Below are 23,129 nucleotides of genomic sequence, written 5' to 3' on the forward strand. Positions count from 1 at the left end.
AAGTGGCCTGAAATCGCTCCGACCTCTCCAGTGTTCCTGGAAAAGGCAGAAGCCAGGGCAGGGCCGGTGCTCCCTGGGGCTGTGCCCGGCCACACGAGGGTCCCTGCCCGAGGCTGTCACCTGTCCCTGCCCTGAGCTGGTGCCTGAGCTTGGGGGTTTTTGGGGTTTTTTTGGGTTTTGGGGGGTTTTTGGGGCCGGGCTTTGAGCGATCCCGCGACCCCGCCCGCCCCGTGCCCTCACGGCCCACACGGGAGGAAATGGCAGCCTCGGCGCCCCCCGCCCGTGGAGCAGTGGCACAGCCCGCCCCGCCGCGGGGTGGTACGGCCCAAGGCTTTATAAGCGGCCGCCGAGACATATCGCGCCCTTTCGTCCTGTGCCCTTGGAGCGGGTGAGGTGAGAGCAGCTTGGGCTGGGCTCGGGGCCTGCACGCGGCCAGCGGGGAGGCGCAGGCCCGGCTTGCCGAGCGAAGCGCCCGTACCGCTGAGCGAGCTGAAGCGCTCGCTCCCCCAGCTGGGCAGTGGTAGCGGCCGCCGGGCCTGCCTGGGCCGCGCAGGCCGGGCCGCACCATTGGAGGGGCGGGGGGGGGAAGGCGCGGCCTGGCGGCGCGTGGCGGCTCACGGCCATTGTCCCTCAGGCCACCATGGAGGCGGCAGCGGCACCGCGACCCCGCCGGCAGCGCCGGGACCCCGCCGGGACCGCGGAAACCTCTCCCCGGTGAGTCGGGAGGGGCTCGGCCGGGCCGGGGCTGTGGTGTGGGGATCGCTGTGTGTCAGGGCCGTGCAGGTATCGCTGCTCTGCGGAGTGCTCGGCATCCAGCGCTGCCCATGGATTTTTATGGCGGTGCAGCCATAAAAATCAGCAATAAAAGCCCTTAGAATGTTTTCGATGTGCTAGACCCTTTCTGTGTAATTTAAAATTGGACCCACAGCACTGAGCGTTTGCGATTTCAGTTTTAAAATTGCCCTGTTAGCAAATGCAATCTTCGAGCTGCATTCTTATATTTCTTGAAGTTTACATAGTTGTAAATTTCCTGATTAAGAATTATTTAGAGAGGATTGCAAACTACTAATAGCTGTTTATTATAAATATTATAAATATCAATCATTCATACCAACATAAACACGGGTGAAAATATAAGCAGAGTTGGTCATGAGGGTCTGGTTAGTAACATTTCTCTTGCTTTTATTCCCACAGCAGAAAGATGTCTTGAAGTAAAGAGTAAGTTAAACTTTTTCTTTTTACATTAAGGTGTGCAAAGTTGTTAAAAGGGGTTCCAGGCCTGTACAAATCAAAATAACCTGTAAAAATTACATTGTAAGTTAAATAAAAACTCAATAAAACTGATTTTGTGTATGTAGAAGTTAAAAGTTTATGCTTCATACACGGGGGGGAGATGGTACAACCATTTGAGATAAAAGCTAGTGTTTTTATTGATTAATTAGAGGAGCTAATTAATGGCTGTTGATGATGATAACCCTGAATAGGAAGTGCCGTCAGATGCGAGAACTGACGATACCCTGGTTCTGGTCTGAAATGCAGCTACACACAGGAGCTCAAACCTCCACATTCACCCTCTAGAGCCAGCAGGCACCTTGCTGTCCATGAAAACATCTCACCTTGTCCTTCTGTCCCACTTCTCTGCAGAGCTGGGCTTTCCACCTGAGTGTGACACAGCAGGGCTGGGAGCAGCTGGGGAGTGGCTCTGATGTGAAGGTGAGTGATGGGTCTCAGTGCACTGCCTCGAGCTCTAGACCAGGTGAAATGTAAATTCAGGATGAGGTTTATAAGATATAAGGAGCTGGAGTCTGTGTTCTTAAGAATTTTAAGCCCAATCTTTATTTTCTGATGTGTTTAGGTAGAGCCTGCAGGTCTCTGCTGCCATGATGTCCCCCCAGTGATGGGACAGCTCTTCCCAAGTCCTGTGGAGGACACTGAGACAGCAGAGCAGGAGAATCTGCTGGGTGAGTTTAACATTTATTGTGCTCTTAGCTGAACGTGGTGGCTTTTGGCTGCAGTCTCAAAAAGAGACTTAGTTTTACATTTAGAGCAGAGTTTGATGTGTAATTAACGAAGCTCTAGGCAAAAGAAAAAAAACAACCAAACAACTTGGGCTAAAATTGAGGCAGTAAATGTGTGAGAGCAGCTGTTTCTGCCCTGCAGACAATGTGTCAATTTCCCTGTGATATCACATGATGAAACTAACCCAAACTTGCTGGAATTACCGGCAGATTGAGTGGTGGTGAGCAAAAGGTTTTCTGATGATATCTGACTCAATAACAAATGCACTCATGATGATTAAGGCTGGTTACCTGACCCTGCTCCTGTGTTCCAGGTGATGCTGCTGGAAACATCTCTGAGGCAGAAGGACTCCAACAAAACACCTGGGCTTGAGGATTTTGTGTAGACAGAACATTTTTCTGCCTGTTACAAAGTGGTAACAGTTCAAGTGGCTTATTACATGTACATTAAAATAATTTAAAAAAATAAAAATACTGTTTTGTCACTTTACTGCATTAAGGAAACTGGGCTCTCCTGTAATTTGCTGTAAGATGAAGAGGATGTACCCAGACAGTGTTCACTGCAGATGATGCCACTGGGGTTTAGTGTGGTAATTAGAGTTTTAACAAGACATTAGGAGTGTAATTACTGCAGAGATCAGCCCTTCAGTACTCTGACAGCCAGAGCAGCAAATTCAGCTGCATCTGTAGCTTGTTTTGAGCTCAAAATTGAATTTAAAGTCTGCTGCAGAGGCAAAGTCCAGGGGTTAGGGGGAATCTTGGGAAGCTGGAGATGCTTAAAAGAGATAAAACCCAGCGTTTGAGGCCAAAACTCCCAATTAGCTTAATTATGTCAGAAGAACTGGCAGGTTATAACACTTCAGTGCTCCTAACATCCAAACTGATGGTGCTGAGCCTTCTGCCCACCTGGTGTCAGCAGTGAGGATTTTAGGGTGTGCTTTTTGCAAAATTTAACAATGAAACTGAATTCCTCACAAGCCTGTGGTCACTGTACAGCTCCAGGTGGGAGAGCTTGGGATTGGGTTTGCCTTCCTTGTGGGAATTCAGGTGAAGATCTGAATTGCTTTTAATTTTGATTTTTTGACTGGAAGGTGCTGTGAGCTGGTGCTGCTTGTGTGACATCACAGGGCAGTGTCCCTGTCCCTCCAAAAGCACAGGTGGCTGTGCTACCCGAGGTATAAATTGCATGAAATGTAGAATTTCAGGAATTTCTGTTAAAGTTAGTGTTCAGAGAAACAGGCTCAGTGTTTCCCAGAGAAACCCTCTGGTTCTACAACATGCAGGTAAATTAATCTGGATTTTTTTCTAGAATTGTTACAGTAGTACATCCACGGCTTAATGAAAACATTCAGCCTGGGCATTGGAGTTGGTGAAACATGTTTGGTATTAATTAGTTGCTCTGCATCTGAAAGGATTTTTGAGCAATATGAAGAGCAGGTTACTCTTCTGCTTAATTAAAATTTAAAATTACATTCTGTTCCCAGTGTTTAAAGAACCAAAACTTATTTTTCCCTGATTTTAAGAGCTTGTGTATTAGAACATGTTGCTATTTCTTATAGCATGCACTGGGAATAAAAATGGGTTTAAAGCTCTCAAAAAGCTCAAGGATTCACCGTTTTAAAATGTGAATCTGCAGACCATGGAGGTAAAAGCAGCCACATGCCCTCAGCACACAGAAATAATCAGCAAATTGTTTAATGAGCTGTTCAAGGAAGGTTTGCTGCAACTTGTTTTACAATTCTTGCTTTCCAGTGTTAGAATTCTCATTAAAACCAAGCAAAGTTGATCTGGGAAAACTTAAATATTGAATCTACCTGGGTTTATTGAGGGTGCAGTTGGTGGTATCTCTTGGAGATAAATATTCATGAGTTTCATTTTAGCATCACTTGTTTATTGTTCTAATCAAAACCAAAGTTCCTCAGCAGGATTCCTCTAGCAGGCTGGGGTTTTGCTGAGATTAATGAATGGAAAAGTGTTATTTCTGTTAGAAAATTGTGCCTTTCAAACATAACAAATGTCCTCAACATTTTACTGTGATTTTCCAGGGGAGCACAGATAATTTCATGGTGCTTGAGGGGAAGGGAAATAAAACCATTCTGTTTTGATTACATTTGGAGCACTTAAAACTTAGTGTTGGGGAATAAACAGACAAAAATCTGGTTTTAAAACACAATTATTTTGGATTTTCTAAAGGTTCAGAAAGAACAGTTGGCAGGAATCCCTTTGGCGCTCAACAGCAGCCAAACAACCCTGGATAAATCTAAAATAGATGAAAAGATTAAAGCAGAAAGAGAAAATATGCAACAAAGCAAAGAATGGCCGAGTGCCAGCTTTTAGCAATAAGAGAGATGGCAATGCCATGTCTCAAATCACTGTTTGAGAGAAAACATGGAGATTATCCCCAAAATCTGAGCTGTGGAGCTGAGGGAGAGGGATCCACAGGGGCAGAGCCGCCTCACTGTAAATCACGAGCTTCACATTTCACATAAATGCTGGTTATCATCCTCATTTCTTGATTAGTACTGTAAAGCAATCATGTCTGCAGCAGCATGAGAACAATCACTGATGCAAAGTGTAAATTACTGTAATTAATACATGCCAGCTATTAATGGCAGTGTAAAGAGGAGCTCTCTTGGCTTGGTGGCTGCTCTTCCAGCTGAGGCAGTTTGAGCTGCAGCTACTTAATTAGGAGGGAGGAAGGGATATCCTGTGTATCTGAGCTTTTCAGAGTGCAAGAAATCCTAAGTATTGACACTTCACTCCTTTTCCCCTCAGAGCAGGAGGAGGAGCTGTTAATTTTCCAATTCTCCTTCATCTCAGAGAAGTGAGGCACGAAGGAGCTGCAGTTTACCAGCATTGGTGTCATGCAAGAAAAGTGTCACAGGTTTGTTTCCTCCCAGCTAAAGAATGTCAAATGCTTTGTTACAATTTCTGAGATTGTAACACAGGCAGCAACTCCTGAGCTGCTCAGAGCAAAAACTCAAAATAACCTGGAGGACTTTGGCCTGGCTCAGGCTCAGGGTGATCCTGGCAACCCCCGACCTTGTGCTGCCAGAGCTGGAGCACATTTCACATGTTCCTGTGAAGAAGGACAAGGTTAATGCATCATTTAATGCTCTGCCAGGACAAACATCCCCCTCCTTTGTCACTTCATGTCATTTAGTGCCTTAATTTTACGCTTGAAATCAGTTTCAGCCCAGCTGTTATCAACTGATCCTAAAACTGCTGAACGTGGGGAGGGTTGAACAGGTGGGGTTTGATTTAGGGCATGCAAGGAGAGCTTATTTAAAGAACATTGAGCATTTTCTGCTCCTGTGCTCTAATTCTCAGAGTAACATCTGTCCTGCCTTCCCTCCTGACACTTGAGCCCACAAGGTGGGGCAGTGGCCAAGCTCAGAGCATTTGAAATAAAAGAGATTTTTGCAGCCTCGAAGATGCTTCTTTGGGGAAACTCGGTTTTACTGCTGGTTCCTTCCCTGTTTCTAATAAGATTTGCAACTTTCATTACTATGTAGAGAATCCCACACACAGTGATAATGTCACTCTTTAATTAGCTGTTAATTAATGTGTGTCAGTGTTGGACCAGCAAAGGCTCATTTGATGCTGTGCAAACTTGCAGTTCATGGTCCCTCCCTAAAGTGTTTCTGCTCTGAGTGTGATGAGGAGCCAAAGGAGTTAAAACTTATTTTTATTTAATAAAAATAAAGGATGATTTGCCCTTCATTACCCTTCCCTCCCATGCAGCTCAGGAGCTGGCAGGCTGTGCCTGCTCCAGGTGGATTTTGAGTCAATAAACACCCCCAGCCCAGCACCTGTGTGGAACTGAAACCCGAACAAAATGCAAATGAGGAAATCACTTCGTGAAGGCTGATTTCAAATCCCTGCTGTTTTAATCAAATAGAGATGTTAAAAGTTTAATCTCCAATAATTAAGACTGCTGTTTGTTAGAGTCCTGTTCGTTTTTGCAAGTCAATACTTGGATTTTTTCCATAACAGTTTTTTTTTTTGTTTGTTTGTAATGGTTTGTGGTAAAATCATTGCACAGCCCAGCTGCAACACAAACTCTAAACAAGTAATGATTGATGTTTCTGAAGCTGCCCATGGCTTTCTGCTGGGCTCTCCTTGATTTTCTTTATCATTTTGATTTATTTCCCAGATTTTTTGATTGCTTTCTTGCTTGTGCTTTCCCAGATCCTGCAGGTTAGTTACTCTACTTGACTTTCCTGGTTTTTTTTGTGTATTTTGTGCACTTGCAAACTGCACCTAAAGGTTTGTTAGTGTTGGCTTTGGGTTTGTTGGGTGCTGTTATCACTGAACAGTGGAATAGGCTTGAGGTTTAACAACACATTAAAGACAAACTTCAGCTAAGCCTGAGGTTATCAGCCATAATAAAAAATAATAAATTTTCCTGGATAGCTGAAACTTTATTAATAAACACCTGAGTCAAGATAATAGTGGCACCAATGGTAATTTGGTTATCAGCCCTTATCAGACAGCAAGTGCAGTGCTGGTGCTGAGGTGATCTGTGAGCTGTTTAATGCAGCAGCAGCTGAAATATCCAATAGAAATGTTTTACATCTGTGCCTCCATCTGATAATCCTGCAGCAGTCTGCAGTGCTCCACATCACCTCCCTGCAGATAAGGAGCTGGAGCTGGAGCCCTGCTGGGAGCAGGCAGAGGGTTTGGTCAGTGATTGGATAAAGCAATTTTCCTGAACTGTGTCAAATCAGGTTTTTTATTCCTTTCATCCATGGCAGTAAATAATAAACTCTTTGTGCTGAGTGAAATCCAAGGGATACCTGCTGGGAAGATGATGGGAATTGTTTCAAAGCTGGGAGTGAGGTGGGAGCTTTGAAATGCACAGTGATGGGGAGCCCCTGCACCAAGGTAGCTGCACTTTGAATTTAATTAATTTAATCTGTCCAGGCACCTCCCCAGCAGCCTGTTTGATGCTGTGTGCTTTGGAGGAAGATGCTCTGTGCTTGCAAGAGGTGAAATAAAGCTTCAGTGTCAGGGGCAGGCTGTTTGGAAATGCAAAACAGGAGCTGCATCAAGGGCAGGGATTTCAAAGGTGCTGCTTTTATGCTTCAGAAAGGTCTTTGGAGATGACAGCAACAACGTGGTGTCACCTGGCAACTGGTCAGAGGCTGGAGCTGAGGCAAAATAAGGGTTTCAGGGAGGAGAACAGGGCTGAAAAATCACCAACACTAAAATGGTTTGAAGAGTGGATGTGACACCAAGGGTGAGGGGACAGCTCTGGGCTGGTGGCTGTCCCTGCCCTGGAAGTTCAGCCCATTTTGGGGGTTGGTACAGAAAAAAGGACAATATTTGCCTTTCAGCCCCCAGCTCTGCTGTTTCTGTGCCTGTGGTGGAGGGGAGCTCTGAGCCTGCAGGAAAGCCCAGCTTGGGAAAATGCTGAGCCTTGGAATTGATCATTTAACAAGCAGGTGGGTCCAGTGAAGATGAAACAACAACAACAAAAAAAGGAATGGTGAAATTCTCCTCTTGAAAAGTGATGTGTAAATGCACACAGCCCCAAGCAGAGGCCTTTTGTTCTGTGTGTTTGACGCTGTCCACCTCTGGGATTTTCTGCCTGTTTCTCTACATGCAGAACTCCCCAGCAGTGGAATCCTGTGGGATCAGGAGCCCTGGGGCAGCAGGTACCAGTGTGTGGTTGATTCTTCAGTGCCTTGGCTTTCATTTCTAGAAGAGCTGGAATTGCAGCTCTTACCTGAGCAAGGAGCAGCTGCCCAAGGGAAGCTCATTCCTGGGTGATGCAGCCGGGTTTCCACATCTGCTGTAGCCCAATATCCCATCGTTTTTTATCCATCCCTGAGTCTCTGCATGTCTGTTCCATAAATTTGGGATGCTTTGAGATTTTATTTATGTAGATTGTGTTTAGGATGGCTGTGGGTGCTGCTTGCAAAATCCTGATCACAAAGCACCTCCCCAAATTCTTGCCCAGAGCCAGAGGAACCCTGGTTTTCCCTGGAGAAGGACAGAGCTGACAGGGAGAGCCAGGAATAAAGTGGTTTTACAGCACAGACCTTGAAAATCCAGTGATAAATGCCCAGGCCAAACCTTCAGTGAATGAAATATTAATATTTCACTCCTCTTTTGTAAACCTCCAGTCTATTTGTCCTTCCAATAACAGCTCCCTGAGAGCTGCCACGTGCACTCACTGGAGGCTGGGATTGCTCATCCCAACCTGCTGGATGCAAACCAGCCCACAGGTTTATTTTCTCCTCAGACTGAGTTAATAAAACAGCAAAGAAAAAAGATGGCCCAGAAGCCACAGGATCAATAAGCTATTAGGAGCCAAGAAAACTCAGCAAACTGCACACATAATTAAAGGCTGTGCTGAACAGGTTGCATCTTTTCTGACTCTATTAAATCAGGTCTTCAATTTTATGTAAAACTATCAGCTGAGCTGAAGGTAAAACCAGCTGTGTCTCTGTGTATTTACAGAGGGGGGATAAAAAAAGTGGGATAAAAAATGCATGCCCAGAAGAGGCTGTAAACAAAGCACCTCCAGTTCCCCATCCTTCAGGGGTAACTCTGTCCAGCCTGGGGATAGAGATCTTTCTATTTATTCATGATAATTAATTAATATTAATGGTAATGTGCCTGGAGCTGGGCCCTCCCTAGGAACTGAGCTGGAGCCTGGCTGGAGGCTCTCAGAGCACTGTGAGGGGTGGCTCTGTCCTTCAGAATTTCCTGTTAAAGACATTTCATAGAGCTGGAAAGCTCCTCTGCTCTTACAGCCTGCTGGTGGAAATCATCCCCCAGGCACAGAAAAACCCCACTGCCCTTGGAGTGCAGGAAAAGTGGGATCAAGGATTCCATCCTTGTACCAGAGAGGTTGGGAGGAGATTTCATCTGTTGCTCACCAAGGAACATTTCACTGCAGAGGTTGGGCCAGTTGTTTTTTACCCCTTTTCCCTAAGCTTTGAGATGTGAATTCTGCTAACCAGGTCAATCAGTTTCCTTGGCAATGGCAGATCCCAGCTGATGGAGCAGGGGAGTCTTTGTGTTTCCAGGCCATGAGAGCTCACAAAGCTCCTGCTGCTGCTGGAACAGGGCTGATGGACCACAGGGGAGCCCTGGAGGGGTTCTGCCCCTCTCCAAAGGCAGTTTTAGTGGGATAACCCAGAGTGGTGGCACTGCCTGGGGCAGCCTCAGCCACTGCTGCCTCCCCTGGTGTCTCCCTGATCCTTTAGGTGACTTTTTGGCTCTTCCTCTGGCAAAGGTTGGTGTTTGGGCAATTTTGGGTTGACATTTGCTGACTTCTGCCCCTGAGCAGCAGCAATGCTTTTGGCCTAAGTATTTTGTGCTTCTGGACACCCCCAGCAGCATTTTTGTGTCTCCCTCTGCTCTCCCACACACTCCCAGTGTGGGGGTGACTTTTCCCAGCCTTCTTTCCTGCTCCCAACCATCCTCTGGCAAAGCAACCTTCATTTTAAATGAATAACCACCTTCAAAACACAGCCAGCCTTGGTGCAAACCCTTCCCAGATCCCCCAGCTGGGAGGAACTCTCTGGAACGTGGCACCAGCCCCTTCATGGCTCTCTCACCCCTCTCTCATTCCCTGCCTGCTGTTGCCATTCCCCTCACTGTGGGCTCCTCAATCTGCACACAATGATTTCCAATTACATTTTTGTTGCTGAGGCCATAAATCTCCTCCCCAGACTGGTTTGCCTGATGCCCAGGCAGGGCTGTGGTGCTGCTGGGGAGAGAACCAACCAAGCCAGGCTGAGGCTTTTTATGCTTTATTTATTTTATGGTGGCCCTTTCCTCCTCTCCTGGACAAGAAATGACCTCATTCTGTTTTAATATTCTAACAGCAGTGATTTTCAGTCCTTGAATCCTTCATGGAAGGCCAGTTAAAAGCTTCTGACCCAAAGCAGCAGCCCAGAGTAGCCCAGGGAACATTGATTATATGTGGAGCGAGCCCTGAGCTTGTTTTGATGTTGATGAGCTGGGATGGGAAGCTCTCACTCTGCTTTCTTTAAAAAAAAAAAAAACCCAACCAAACCCCACTCTGTGCTGAGCCCACAGGATCATCATTATCCTGAAGTGCACTAAGTGGATAATTGAGCTAATCCACACTGCGAGGGAGGCACTGATGAGCCAAAGCTTTTATAACCAACTCTCTACAACAGCTCTGCTTTTTTTTCCCCCTTTTTCCATGGCAGTAATTTGGTGCATCCTCCAGCATGCATGGATATACTGACAAAAATCCCTTTCCAGCTCTTTCTCTGTCTCAGGAGGGCCAAATCCTCACTGGGCACAGGGATACTGCCAGTGCCAGTGCAGCAGAGGTGGCTCAAGCAGTGCAACACCTGCACAGGGCACAGGCTGTGGGATCTCCCTTTGGAGACACTGAAATGATTTCTCCATGGCTGATGTGCTGGGCTGGAGGGGAGATGTGGCAGGAGCAGCTCCTGGGTGGTTTTTGTCTGTGAGGGAATGGAGCAAAGCAGGAATTAAGGATGCAGAGCTCCCTCGAAATGCAAAGCGCCTCTGGTTTGGGAATTTGTGAACTGGGGGGTCCAGGCAGCCCCTCAGGCCCTGGGTCCTGTGCAAATACTTAGCAGGGAATAAAAACCTTGCAGCAAGGAGCTTGTGATTTAAATAATCTAAACAGGCAGAGGGGCTTGAGCTGTGCATGAGGAGGGGAGCCCAGTACTGAGGTACCTGGGTAGAAAGAAGGAATTGCTGCAGTTTCTTTTTCTTTTTTTCTGCAAAGAGAAATCTTGTTCTTGATTAAATCCCCCTATGTTCCCCCAACTCCTTGGCCCCCGTGGTTTGTTGCTGGGACAGAGCCCCTGCTGCAATAAACAGCATTTCTGCCTTCAGGAGATAAACAAACACCCTGTGGAGCACTACCCCACTCTCAGCCTTCCTTTCTCCCACATTATTTTATTTTGGCAATATTTAAAATTTAAAAGATTCTTTTATGATACTTCTGTGTCCAGCTTATGGCCACTCTGATAAATCCAGCCCATAAACTGAGCTCTTTATTTCTCCAGCCCCCTGAAGAAGCCAGACCAGCAGCTCTTAGCACTGCCTTGTCCTCTGCTTTTTCCTGGGCATTCAACCTGGACAGAGGGAAAATTCAGCAGTGGGTCTTTATTAAACATTATCATTTATTTTGTTTATGGATAGCTCCTTTATTTCAAACAGAAATATTCCATATTCACTGGAAAGTTGGTTTTTTTCATGCCTGTTGGAAAGAGTTAGAATTTAAAAAAAAACAAAACAAAACAATAAGGAAAAAAGGCTTGGATACATGCAAATCATACTGACTGTTGCCAAATGTATTAAAAGTAGCAGGGTTTTTTCTAAGTTACCTTCTTGCAAATGGAGGACAAACCACCACTGGCAGCCTGAAGCCCCCCTGGAAAAATGGACAGAGCCAATGGGACCAAAAGTCTGTTTGCACCCAAAAAAAGCCAAGCTGGAGTCACTGCTGGGAGCTGCTCAGGGAAGGGCTTGGGGCAAAGAGGCTCCCCCTGCAAAAGGAGTCAGCTCTGCTCCTGGAACACAGAGAGGAAAATTTCCCCACTTTTCTGCCCTCCCCCAGCTTTGGGATCCAATGAAATTCTGGTTCCAAAAAGCCAAAGTGCACATTCCAGCACTGCTGCTCTGGGCTGATCCATTTCCCACTGAAAATAAACCCAAAGCCCTGGCTTAGAAAAAAACTGGAACCTTTTAGGAACAAAGCACTTCTGGTCCAGGGGGCAACATCCACAGCCAAGGGACCCCAAGGCTTTCTGGGGCTTTAAATCCCAGCTGCTGTGTGGCAGTGACAGAGGGGGTGAACCCCAGGTTTGTTTTACCTTTTTTAACCCTTCAGTACCGTGGTCTCTTTTTGTCAGTGATGCTCCTGAGCCCTGACTCCAGGATTTGTGTGTCCCTCCCAGGATGGAGCAGATGCTCCCATTAAAAGCTCAGAAATTTTTACAGCTGGTAGGAAACTGGGTTTTACTGGATAAATCCTGGGCAGGCACAGGTGCCAGCCTGGTTCTGGTAAGGCTGGAGGTGAGGGTGGTGTCCAGGCACGCTGCAGGCTGGGATTTAACCCTGCCCCAGGAAAACAAAGCTCTCCCTCTGGGCTGGGCTCACAGTACTGAGAGGAACAGCCCTCGTTGGTGTGAGCAAATTTTTGAGCCCTGCTTTGTTTGTGAGCAGGTTTTTAACCCCTGGTTTATGTGTGAGCAGGTTTTTGTTGTGTCTTAGGAGCCATGCCTCTCACCAGTGATTCCTGAAGTCAGGAGTGGGAAGGATTGAAGGCTTATCCCAGGCAGGTCCCTTTGGGGTGGCTGCTGTCTGTTCATCCCATGTGGGGAGCAGCTGAGATCCAGCACTGAAGGGCATCTCCCTGCTCCCTTTTCTTGCCCTTCTGAGGTTTTGCAGCCCCTTGGAGACGCATTTCTGAGAGAGCCAAAAGCACAGCACACCACTAATGCTTCAAAACACCTGGCCAGCTGTTAGGAAATAACAAACACTCCACGTGATCACTTTGATGTGTTCTTCGAGAAGAAAATCACTGACGTTTGTGGCACAGGGGGAAGGCAGCACTGGGACTCCTGGAGCATCCAGGAGTGGGAACAAACCCCCCCAGCTCTGAGGTTTTTAAGTCATCCTTGCTCAAGGTGCCCACCCAAGGGCTGGACATCATGTCTGTGCTGTGGCAGCACCTTGCTCTGGGCCAGGTTGCTCCCCAGCCTGGGCTGTTGTGTCCATCTGCTCCCAGTCCGTGCTGCCAGCCTGAGCTGGCCCAGCCCTCAGCTCCTCCTGGCTGTCCCTCAGCTCCTCCTGGCTGTCCCCCAGCCCCTCCTGCCCCTCCAAATCGCTGACCTGACCCTCCCCAAACTCCAGGATGGTCGGCAAATTCCCCTGCTTGGGGCAGCGCCTCTTCAGGCTGACCAGGAAGGGTTGGGGCAGCGAGAAAATATCCACGTTGTTGCCCAGATCGATCCAGGTGACGCTGGGGAACTTCTTGGGGTCCTTGAGGGTCTCGGTGAGGTCCCTGAGGATGGCCTTGGTCAGGCGGTTGCCGTTGAGGGCCAGCGTGGTGAGGCGGGGCAGCCCGCAGAGGGCGGGCAGGAGCTGCAGCAGCATCTCGTCCGTCAGCTCGGTGAAGCACAGCTCCACCGTGTCGATGTGCTCCGAGCTGTGCTCCAGGTAGGACGTGACCCTCTCCAGGTCCTTCAGGGTCAGGGGGATGCCTGACAAGTCCACGGTGTTGTCCTGGGGCTTCCCCATCAGCACGGCCTTCAAGCTGTGGGGGGAGGCGAGGATGGGGTTAATGGGGGGGACCCTGGGTGGGAGAATTTGAAACTGGAAGGCACAGACCCACCAGAGAACACTGCAATTGATGAACAGCACTGGGATTACAGGTGTGGAGTGGGTTATTGCAGGTTTCCACCCTGTAATACAACAGGGTGGAAAACTTAAGAGCTTGGGGTTTTAGAATGCAGAAATAAATTTGAAGGAAGATAGAAGTTTTAGAGCAGAGAGAAGTGAGGATGGGGTTAATGTGGAGGTGGCTCTGTTTGGGGGCAGCGATGCTGAGAGGGCAAGTGTGGGACCCTGGATGGGAGAATGTGAAACTTTCTGTGCTGAAAGGCACAGACACACAAGGGAATGTCAGGAGAAGCACAAGGGAACCCTGCAATGGACCTGAGGCCATGGAGAAAGCTTCCAGAATTGATTACCAGCACTGGGATAGCAGATGTGGAGTTGGTTATTACAGTTTCAGGACAGGTCTTTTTTTCCCCCTTGTTTTCAGCTGCTTTCAGTATTGCTGCACATTTGTTCTTTCCCTCAGAGCACGTACAGGATTTCTGCCAGGCAGGAAAAGGGGATTTCCCCCTGGGGTTCCATCCTTTTCCCCCTGAGAGGGATTTAGCAGACACCCAGTGGAACAGATGGATTCTCTTGTACAAGCTGCCTTTTCACCCTGCTGATGATGAGCAGGAAGATCTCCTGAATCCCCAGGTCAGAGTGGCCCTGGGCTGCTCCTGGGGGAGGCTTTGCCCTCCTGTCCCTGGGGAACCAAGCAAACAAACCCCAAACAGGATTTCATCCAACCAGTCCCGTGGCTGTTCTGAGCCAGAACATGGAAATAAGAGGGATATTTATGTTAACAAACAGCTGGAAAAGCTCCCAGCCCTGCCAGAAAAGTTGGCCCCAAATCTCAGGAGGAAAATCTTAACCATTAAACAAATCCCTCTGAGCTTTAGTGGGGGATCAGTTACACCCACTTGGTTTCATCCTCACATTTTACAAGGCTGTTCCACAGGGAAAACACTGATTTTTTTTTTTTTTTTTACCCCCCAGCTGGGGTTTTGCCCAATATAACACCAGGATTGGGAATAGAGCCCTTCACTAAGCTCACACACTGGCAGGATGCTGATTTATCCATGCTCACACTGAGCTAAAAGCTCTCTGCCATGGAATCAGATCAGAAAATGTTGTCATAAACAGGAATATTGATGTTTAGATCAAAGGGAATGGAAAGAAAGGGGTTTCCTCCTCGTTTAAATTCATGGCACTGCTCTCAAGCACTGCACAAATCGTGACTTGTGTCGTGTTCTGAAGGAAAATTGGGATGTGCAGCCCAATTCTTGCAAAGGAACAGCTCAGGGAAAATGAAGAGGCAGCCCCAGAGAGTGAGGAATCACAGCAAGGAATTTGTGGAGACACCTGGTGAGAAAACTATTTATGAAAATGTCAGTGAAGCATTATTGGATGTAATGAGTCACCCAAAAAAATCCAACACAACAAAAGAAAAGGTAAAATCCTGAGATAAAAGATTTGTCCTGAAATAATGGTGGTAGCAAGGATCAGCATTAAAATCTTTTTTCAAAATCCCTGCTCCAAATGATGGCAGTCAAACACTGGAGTAGGGATTTAGGAAAGGAAGGAACACACACAAATGCTGCAAATTCAGTGATATTTTTGAGCAAAGAGTTGAGAATTCCCACCCTCAAGGAGAAATCAAGACAAATCAATACAATTATTTAGCTGAAAGAGGGAATGTGACTTAGATAATAATATATTGGATATTGGATATACTGTATTGTTTTATATTATTTTTATATATTACATTATATTGTTATTTATTTATTATATTATTTTATATTTTATATTATATTCATATATTATAATTTTATATTCTATTTATATATTATAAAATATATCCATATAATGAGGATAAATAAAACAGAAATGAGAATGAAATGCTCTTTTTTCACCCCTCTTAATGCAGGCTCTGAGGACACCTCCTGATGCTGAAAGACTGAATTCTTAGGGGATAAAAGGTGCTCAAATTAACCTTCAGCCATGGGATATCCCTGAGATCAAGGACTTTGTGGGAGGTCCCAAGTGGCCTGGGCACTGCTGTGGCTGAGAGCATCCAAAGTCATGGTAGGATTTAAAAATAAATAAATAAAAAATTGGCTGTGGACTGACTGAGATTGAGGAGCAATCAAAATTTTGCAATTCACCCAAATGGAGTGACCAAAATTTGAGTTGCCAAATTCTCCAAAATTTAGAGACAGATAATTCTTCCTTTGGGCTCATCCTCAATTTTTTAAACTGAATTTTACACACACCCAGTGTGGGCACTGCTGGGATTGCTCCTGAGCTGCTCCAGCTCCATGGTCACAAAGATTTATAAAAAAGGCTTTATAAACAGCACAATTTAAAGCCTCTGTTCCCCACAGCTTGGAAAGACTTCCCTCCTCAGAGATTCTCAGGGTAAAGAGGATTTTTAAAATACATAAATTTCAAAATATGGAACCTTAAAGCTCCTTTTGAGCTTACAATAAATTCATTAAAAATTCCTAAGTCTTTGCTGTTAAGAAAGCACCAATGGGGATTAATTATTGTGCTCTCTTCTTGTTCCAAGAGCTTTCCCAGTTTTGCCAAGGTTTGCACTTTTCATGTCATAAACTCCAGACATCCCTGTTGCAACATCATTCCTGTGCTACCCAGATTCCAGCCTGCTCCTCCTGCAAAGTGTTGGATTTTGGAGGATAGGAAGGGCAGGTTGCTCAGTCTGGAGCTCCTCATTCTGGCCCTGAAATGTGACATCAAAATTAATTTTAATATGTTTATAAAATGATTGTGCCTGCTGGGAATGCTCTGTGGGAACCACAACCCTAAACAGCATCTCCATTAAAAAAAAAAAAAAAAATCCCCAAACATTTGGGCTGCTCCTTGGATTCAGCACAGGAATTTTGAAGCATCCCAAGAGCAAACCTGGAGGGAATGCTAAAATTGTTCCTGAATTTCCCTCTGGCAGCAGGATCCCCAGAGTGACCTCCTGTGCTGCTCCAGGAACAACTCTATGCTCTCACAGCTCCCCAAATCCCAAGAGAGCAGTGTCACCCTGCAGAGCAGTGTCACCCCACCAAGCCATGTCACCCAAAAACATCATCCCACAGAGCAGTGTCACCTCCCAGTGTCACCCAGGAGCAGTGTCTGGACTCCCTGACCTGGGAGGGCTTTCCCAGGAGGATCCCATGGAAATGCCACCCACCCCTGTCCCCCTGTGCCACAGCCCCTCAGTGTCCCTCAGCAAAGGGACCCCAAGAACAGCCAGGAGCTGCCCAGAAATTGGATTTCTGCTGTCCCCCCATCCGTATCTCCAACAGGGACAATCAGCAGCTCCTGCTCCTGGAGCTTGGGATGGGGAGGGAAGGGAAAGGTCCTTGCTCTGTCTCAGAACCATCATTCCACCCCCCCAAATTGTTTTTATTTCCTGCTAAACAAAATGCTAAAAATAAACTCTTGGGAATAATCAAAATGCTTTGCTGTAATTATAATTCTATTTAATTTAGTGGGAAAAAAAAAAAAAAGTCAATCTCCTGCTGTTGGAGAGCTCCATTTTCCTATCCCATCCTCCCCAAAATAAAATGTATTTATATCCTCCCAACGATACAATTTGCTCCCAAACCTCTGTTTTTATACAGAAATTGCTGGAATTTTCCCAGCAAACTCTACTCCAGTGGAATAAGGAGCTGCAGCTGATAGAACCTGGATTTTGCAGAGAGGCAATTTGCACAAATGCCCAGAGAAAACCAATCAGCAATTCTAAGGAAAACATGTTGGGCTCCTTGCTTCTGAAAATGACTCCCTGGAAGAGAATTGGCCCGAAATAAGGATTTGTGTTACAATAAATGAGAGTTTGCCACAAAACAAAAAGCATTTTCTTCATGATTCTAGCACAGGGGGGTTAAAAAAAAGGCTTGGAAAGGGACTTTAATGACTGGGGAGATACAAAAGTACCCAAATCATGCTGGAGTTTAATGAGCAACTCCCCACTAGGGAGAGAGGAAGTAAGGCTGGTTAGGAAAAGGACCTTTAAATCCATTTGCAGCCCTCAGTATCCAAAGGGAAGAGGCCACAGGAAAAGAAATTCCTAATAATTTGCTCATAAAAACACCCAACTGGCTGCCAACGTGTAAAAAAAGTGAAAGAAGAGGAGGAAAAAGAAAAGGGAGAGGGATGTGATGGAGAACAGCAGTGCTGGCCTGGACTCCAGCACTTCTCTGGAAAAGCAGAATGGAGGTTTCCCTAAAATCCATAATTCCAGCCTCTCCCTTTGGTTTTGTTGGTGCTTTGTTTGATTTTTGGAAGGAATGACCCCGTTAAGAGGCTGGATGTGACCCCAAAAGTGAGGGCAGAGTGTGGCTGCTCCTGCTCTGTCCCCTCACCACAAATTGAGTTTTGCCACGTCGATGGAAATTGGGGCTGGTGTTAATTTCCTCCATCCCATTCCACAGCTCCAGGAGTTTTGGGATGGGGGAAACACCCAGGAACAGCCAGGCTTGAGAGGCAACAGCTCCAATTCACCAAAATCCTCTCCCAGGCCTCAGTCAACAACAACAAAAAAAAAAAAAAAGAAAAAAATGTGGAGAACTCCCTGTATCCAGGCCCTCTCTGAGGGTTTGAGGTTCACACTTAGCAGAGGCTCTTTGTGTTTCCTGCTCCCTGAAATAAGATGAATTCCATTCATACAAAGGGGAAAACCCCAGGATTTTTGCGGGTGGGGAGATGTGGGGAGAGAAATTTCAACTCTGATCCTCCAGCCCAGTTTTCTCATCAGAAACCAAACACATAAAACAAAAAAAAAACTCCTCTCCCAACTGCTCTTCCTGCAATTAGGGAGTGATCAGCTGCCAAAATGTGTGCCTGGGGCTTGGCTTTCCCTAAAATGTTTATTTTATTGGAGCACAGATCACATTTGGAAGAGTTTAGGCAGGCTGAGGTCCCCTCTTGCTCTGATGAGAGCCAGAGCACGAGAGGCAGCCGCCAGCCCGGCTCCCAGGGTCCTGCTCGTCCCCTCCCTCCTTGGGAAGGGATTTTTTCCAGAGCCAGGAGCTGCCATCACCCCCTATTTTTCCTTTCCCCCCCAAATCCTTGGCAGGACCCTATTCCCAGCCAAATCCTGCCCTTCCCACCAAAATCCCAGCAGCTCTGGTGCCCCAAGTGAAGGCAAACACAGCTCCTGCCATGCTCAGGGTGGATCAAAGGGAAACTCCAGCTCCTGACCCTGGGCATGGCTGGTTTGGGGACACAGGGACCCATGGGATGGGTCTGTGATGTCCCATGTGGGGCTGGTGGCCTCCAACCACATCCAGGGGGTCAGGAAGCCCCCCCAGAGCACAGAGCATCCTGAGGAACATCCAGGGATTTGTGCTGGAGGAGCAGCAGCAGCCGAAGGAAGAGGAGATGGACACAGTGAACCTCTCACCTGATGTTTGGCCAGTTTTAAATCAGAATTGGCACATCTATTGAGCCAAAAAAGCTTTTTAAAATCAGAATTTGCATGTCAATGGAGCCAAAAAAGCTTTGTTTCATCTGGTTTTCAACACCCAGGTGTTCAGCTGGCCAAGCAAACTCCGTTCCTGTGGCCACCTTGGCTCCCTGCAGGGGCCCATGGTGCTCCCAGGGGTTCGGATGGGGTCCCTGGACTCAGCAACCTCAGGATAAGGTTGGGAATTCCAACCCTGGGGTGCATCTGCTCCACATTAACACCAAACACTGGGTCTCCCTCAGCCCAGCAGAACAGAGCCACCATTGTCCCCTCAGCTGCCCTCCAGCGAGGAATAACAGGATACAACCTGACCCACTGCTACTGGCTTCAAAAGAAAAAGGGATTTTTTGGGTGGCTTTTTCATCTTCTGTCCCAATGAGAGGATTTTGCAGCACCCCTCTCCTCTGTCACTGCAGCAGAGGTTGAAATTGAATTTCTGGCACCCTGTGGGTTGTTTTTTCTTGCTGGGCACAGTTTTTGGTGCAGTTGTTTCATTTGAAATCCCCTTCCCTGAGCCCAGGGGCAGCAGAAAGTGGCTGCAGCCATTCCTGCAAAGCCAAACAAAGGGAAAAATCCAGGCAACAACGAGCAGCTTGAGCTGCCCAAAGCAAACTCCCTCTTCCCCCAGCACTCCATTGCTTTTGGCAGGTTATTTCCCTGCTGATGGGGGGATTTCAGCCTCCAGCTGCCCCCAAAGATGCAAACGGAGCAGGGAGCAGAGGTGGGGCTGGCTGGTGGAGCAGAGCAGGGATGTGATCCTGTGCTCTGAGCAGCCAAACACTGCCCGGCTCCCCCATCCCCAGGCACAGCAAATTCTGCTGGACAAGCAGGAAAACCACTAAAAACCTTCCCTGGATTTCCCCTGGCTGCCTGTTTGGCTTCTCTGCTCCAACACAGGCCCTCCAAATGCAAATATTTTGCTTTTTTCTCTGCTCTCTGCACCCACCAGTGAGGAGGGTTTGTGTCACTGTGCTCCGAGCTGGCTGTTCAAGGAACGCTGCTGCAGAGATCAGCACAACAACAAATCTTTAAATCTCCCCCAGTGATTTGTCCATATTATGTCCAAAATATTATGTCAGCACACGGGGGTTTTTTGTTTGTTTGGTTGGGTTTTTTTTCCCCAAATCTCCAGCTCATCATCTTTGGGATAATGAGCCCCACTGGAGGGGCCAGCATGAGCCAGCAGCTGATGAAAGCAGGGAATGCAGGAGAGGACTGGCTCCAGATGGGCATTTCTGCCAGGCCAGGAGCTGCCCAGCGATAATCCTCATTCCCCAGGGCACCAGAGGAGTGACTGCAGCACACGAGGGTGGATTTATCCCAAAACCCTCCCCAGCTCCCCAGCCTGGCACTAATCCTGGATAAGGGGAGAGTAAAACACCTGCAAGAACATATTGCCACCCTGGGCTGGACAAAAGGGATCAGCCTCGGGGCTCCTTTGACGCTGGGATGTGTCAAAACACAGCCTGGCAAGGCCTGGAAAAACTTGAATGTGTCCAGAAGCTCTGGAGGTGCCAAAATCCCCTTTTGAGATGCAAAAGAACCTTCTGTGCTTCAGATGCTCCAGAGGGTTTTTTTTCCTCCACCCCATCTCGCAGGAGCCAAGGGGTGTGTGAGGGTGAAGGGCCGGAGTGGAAGGGGGACAGCCCAGTTTGTGTCACCCGTGGGGACAGACAGAACCCCCTGGTGATGGCACAGCCCCCCGCTGTCGCCGTCCCCCTTTGCAGCGTGATTTTAAAGCGTTTTTTCCATTCAAAGAGAGCAGCAGCAGCAGCAGCAGCAGTGGGAGGTGGGAATTCACCGAGTTAAAGTGATGGATGAGCTCACTAAACACCTTCATTCACCGCCTGAAAGGGCTGGGGGAATAAAATAAATGTAAAAAGCGCCTATCAAAGCTTCATCATCGAGCTTGATGGTCTTAATTGGGAAATATAGCCCGGGGTGACAGCCAGGCTGGGCTGGCTGGGGATTAAATGGGCTCGGCTGCTGGGGAGTGATGCCTTTCCCCCATGGAGCAGCATCCAGGCCCCAAACTGCCCCTCACCACCCAAAAAAAGGAGTCAGTGTCTGTTTTGAGACAAAACAAATCATTACAGAGTGTCTGGACCACTTCCAAGCTGGGGGGTATGAATTATTTTCCCAGCTGATTCCCTCGTTTAATAACAATTTCTACCGGTTGGTTCCCAGCACTGCAGCCCGAGTGGTGGGGATGGATTTAAATAATCCCCGCCATGTGTCCATGGAAAATCTCATTTCCACTCTGCCCAGAAGCAGAGGAGTAATTATTACCAAAAAAATAAATTAAAACCCCACACTTTTCACCATCAAAGGCCTTTTCTAATTAAGCACTGGACTAAAAAACACATTTAAGGAGGCACAAGCACCCAAGTGCAAGGAGGTGGGAGGGGAGGAAAACCACCTTTATTCCTTGATTCAGCTGCAGGAGGAGAGAGGAAAGAGGAGGATGAGGGTGGCTAGAAATCGAGGTTTTAAATCCAGGTAGTGTCTTAAAAACCTGAAGTTTATAAGGCTGGAGCAAAAGTGTGAGGGAAAAGCCAGTGGGGATGTCCCTAAATGTTCTAAATCACCCCAGCCCAGCCTCTGGTTGTTTCTGCTTTATTTTCCAGCATTTCTGGCTGACAGGAGCAGCACAAGCAATTCGAGATTTTTGTCAGGGTCAGTATTCATCAGTGTGGAGGGAATGGTGTTTGCAGTTTGGGTCAATTGTTTTCAGTTCTGGGGCAGCCCAGACAAGGAGCAGGGGAAAGGCTCATTTTACACACTGAGCCAGTGGAAAACCTGAAGTGCCTTGGATGTGCCAGCCCTGTGCCACCAACCCGGGTGGCATTTCAGTGGCCATGAATTATTCACAGCTCAGCTTCAAATGCAGCTCTTGGTCAATGCCAGCTCCTGGCTGGGCAAGGTGTGCCAGGAGCTGCAGCCTCTCCACGGCAGGGATAACACCTCCCCCAGCCAAACCCAGCTGGAAAAAGAACCCAATTCCACCCCAAACTGCTGCTCTGGTGGCCAAATAGTGGCAAGGAGCGATTTCAGCACCTGCTGGCATGGTTTGCTCAGTTTTTCCAGGAAGCAGGGGGCAGATCCTACAGCTCCCGCTCCAACAGGCACAGGAAAAACCAGATTTTCCCAGAATATCATCAACAACTCCCTTTATCCTTTAAAGTTATTTAAAGGATACCTGGAGGCATTTAAAAGATGTGGAGATGTGTTCTTGGCTTAGTGGTGCACTTGATCTCAGAAGGTTTTTCCAACCTTAATGATCCCACCATGGTGGCAGCTCCTTTAATTGCCACAAGCCCCACGTTGCAGAATTATTTCTCAACCACAGCCCTCATGGATCTTTACTCCCCCAGATTTGCAGCATTCCACCTTTCCCCCACACCAGGCATTTCATCTGTTCACAGCTTAGCCCTGTTTTCATCCTGCCAAAAAGTCTCTGACTCTTTAAACTCAACCAGAAGCATCACAGCATTTTCCTTCCAAGCCTGTGGAGCCTGAACTGGGTTTAATGGCCTGTCCTGAATTCTCTGTGCTTTTGGGCCCTTCAGCATCATCCAGCAGGGAGAACTGGGTGGAAAAGGAATTCCCTGGGTTGGTTTTCAGCCTCTATTTTGCTGTAACATTGGCACACTCAGGCTGCTGAGCTGGGAGCAGCTCAGGACACCCCTGTGCACTGTCAGGTCCATCCCTCCCTGCCTGACACCCCTCCCCAATCCAGGGATAAAGTGCAAACCAGGGACACCCTGATACCCTGAATTTATACCCTACTAGCCTGAAAAGAGAATTATTTAACACCAAAGCCTCTTAGGGCTGAACCTTATTGAATTTAAAATGACACAGCTTTCTTTTTTTCTTTTTTTTTTTTTTTTATTCCTCTCTCATTCAAGAAATCCACCTCCAGCTGGATGGAATCCTTTCCTTCTTCCCACTCAGCCTGTGCTGGATGATTGTTGGCCTGTTCCTCCTCTCCTCTCCAACATCACACCCCATTCCCACCAGGACAGAACATTTCACCAGGGTTTTTGCATGGTCACAAAACCCTGGGGTTGCCAGAAGAGATGTTTGCACATTAAACAGCATTTTTGGAGGAGATTCATTGGAATTTCTACATAACAAGGAGCTCCAGGGAGCTGGATTTTCCCTTTTTTCTGGGAAGCAGCTTGGGCACATTTAACCTGCCCACCCCACTCGAACTCATCCTTTAAGGTTCCACAAAAAATCCCAAATCCCACCAGGCACATACAAAGGACCAGCCC

At 47.3% G+C, this 23,129-nt stretch overlaps 1 protein-coding gene and 1 long non-coding RNA gene across 4 annotated transcripts in view; one reads left to right on the forward strand and one right to left on the reverse strand.

Annotated features, from left to right (window-relative positions):
• The first annotated feature begins 370 nt into the window (after window positions 1-370).
• LOC311161415 lies at window positions 371-15,730 on the forward strand. Of its 3 annotated transcripts, XR_014616646.1 has the most exons (9): window positions 371-393; window positions 635-714; window positions 1,195-1,218; window positions 1,645-1,713; window positions 1,856-1,961; window positions 2,333-2,434; window positions 4,794-4,902; window positions 7,358-7,465; window positions 15,298-15,730. It is a non-coding gene; the product is annotated as an uncharacterized lncRNA (long non-coding RNA). The 3 variants fall into 3 exon arrangements; XR_014616647.1 differs by lacking the exon at window positions 7,358-7,465 and having other exon boundaries at window positions 15,298-15,728; XR_014616648.1 differs by lacking the exons at window positions 4,794-4,902; window positions 7,358-7,465; window positions 15,298-15,730 and having other exon boundaries at window positions 2,333-2,483.
• The window catches only part of LRRC75A (leucine rich repeat containing 75A), a 52,371-nt gene continuing 40,433 nt past the window's right edge, over window positions 11,192-23,129 (reverse strand). Inside the window, exon 4 of the mRNA XM_084218953.1 lies at window positions 11,192-13,305. Coding sequence (XP_084075079.1) covers window positions 12,699-13,305 — 607 coding nt within the window. The 3' untranslated portion in view covers window positions 11,192-12,698. The remainder of the gene's footprint in view (window positions 13,306-23,129) is intronic.

Source organism: Fringilla coelebs, assembly GCF_963513975.1.
Source record: "Fringilla coelebs genome assembly, chromosome: 20".
NCBI classification, from domain to species: domain Eukaryota; kingdom Metazoa; phylum Chordata; class Aves; order Passeriformes; family Fringillidae; genus Fringilla; species Fringilla coelebs.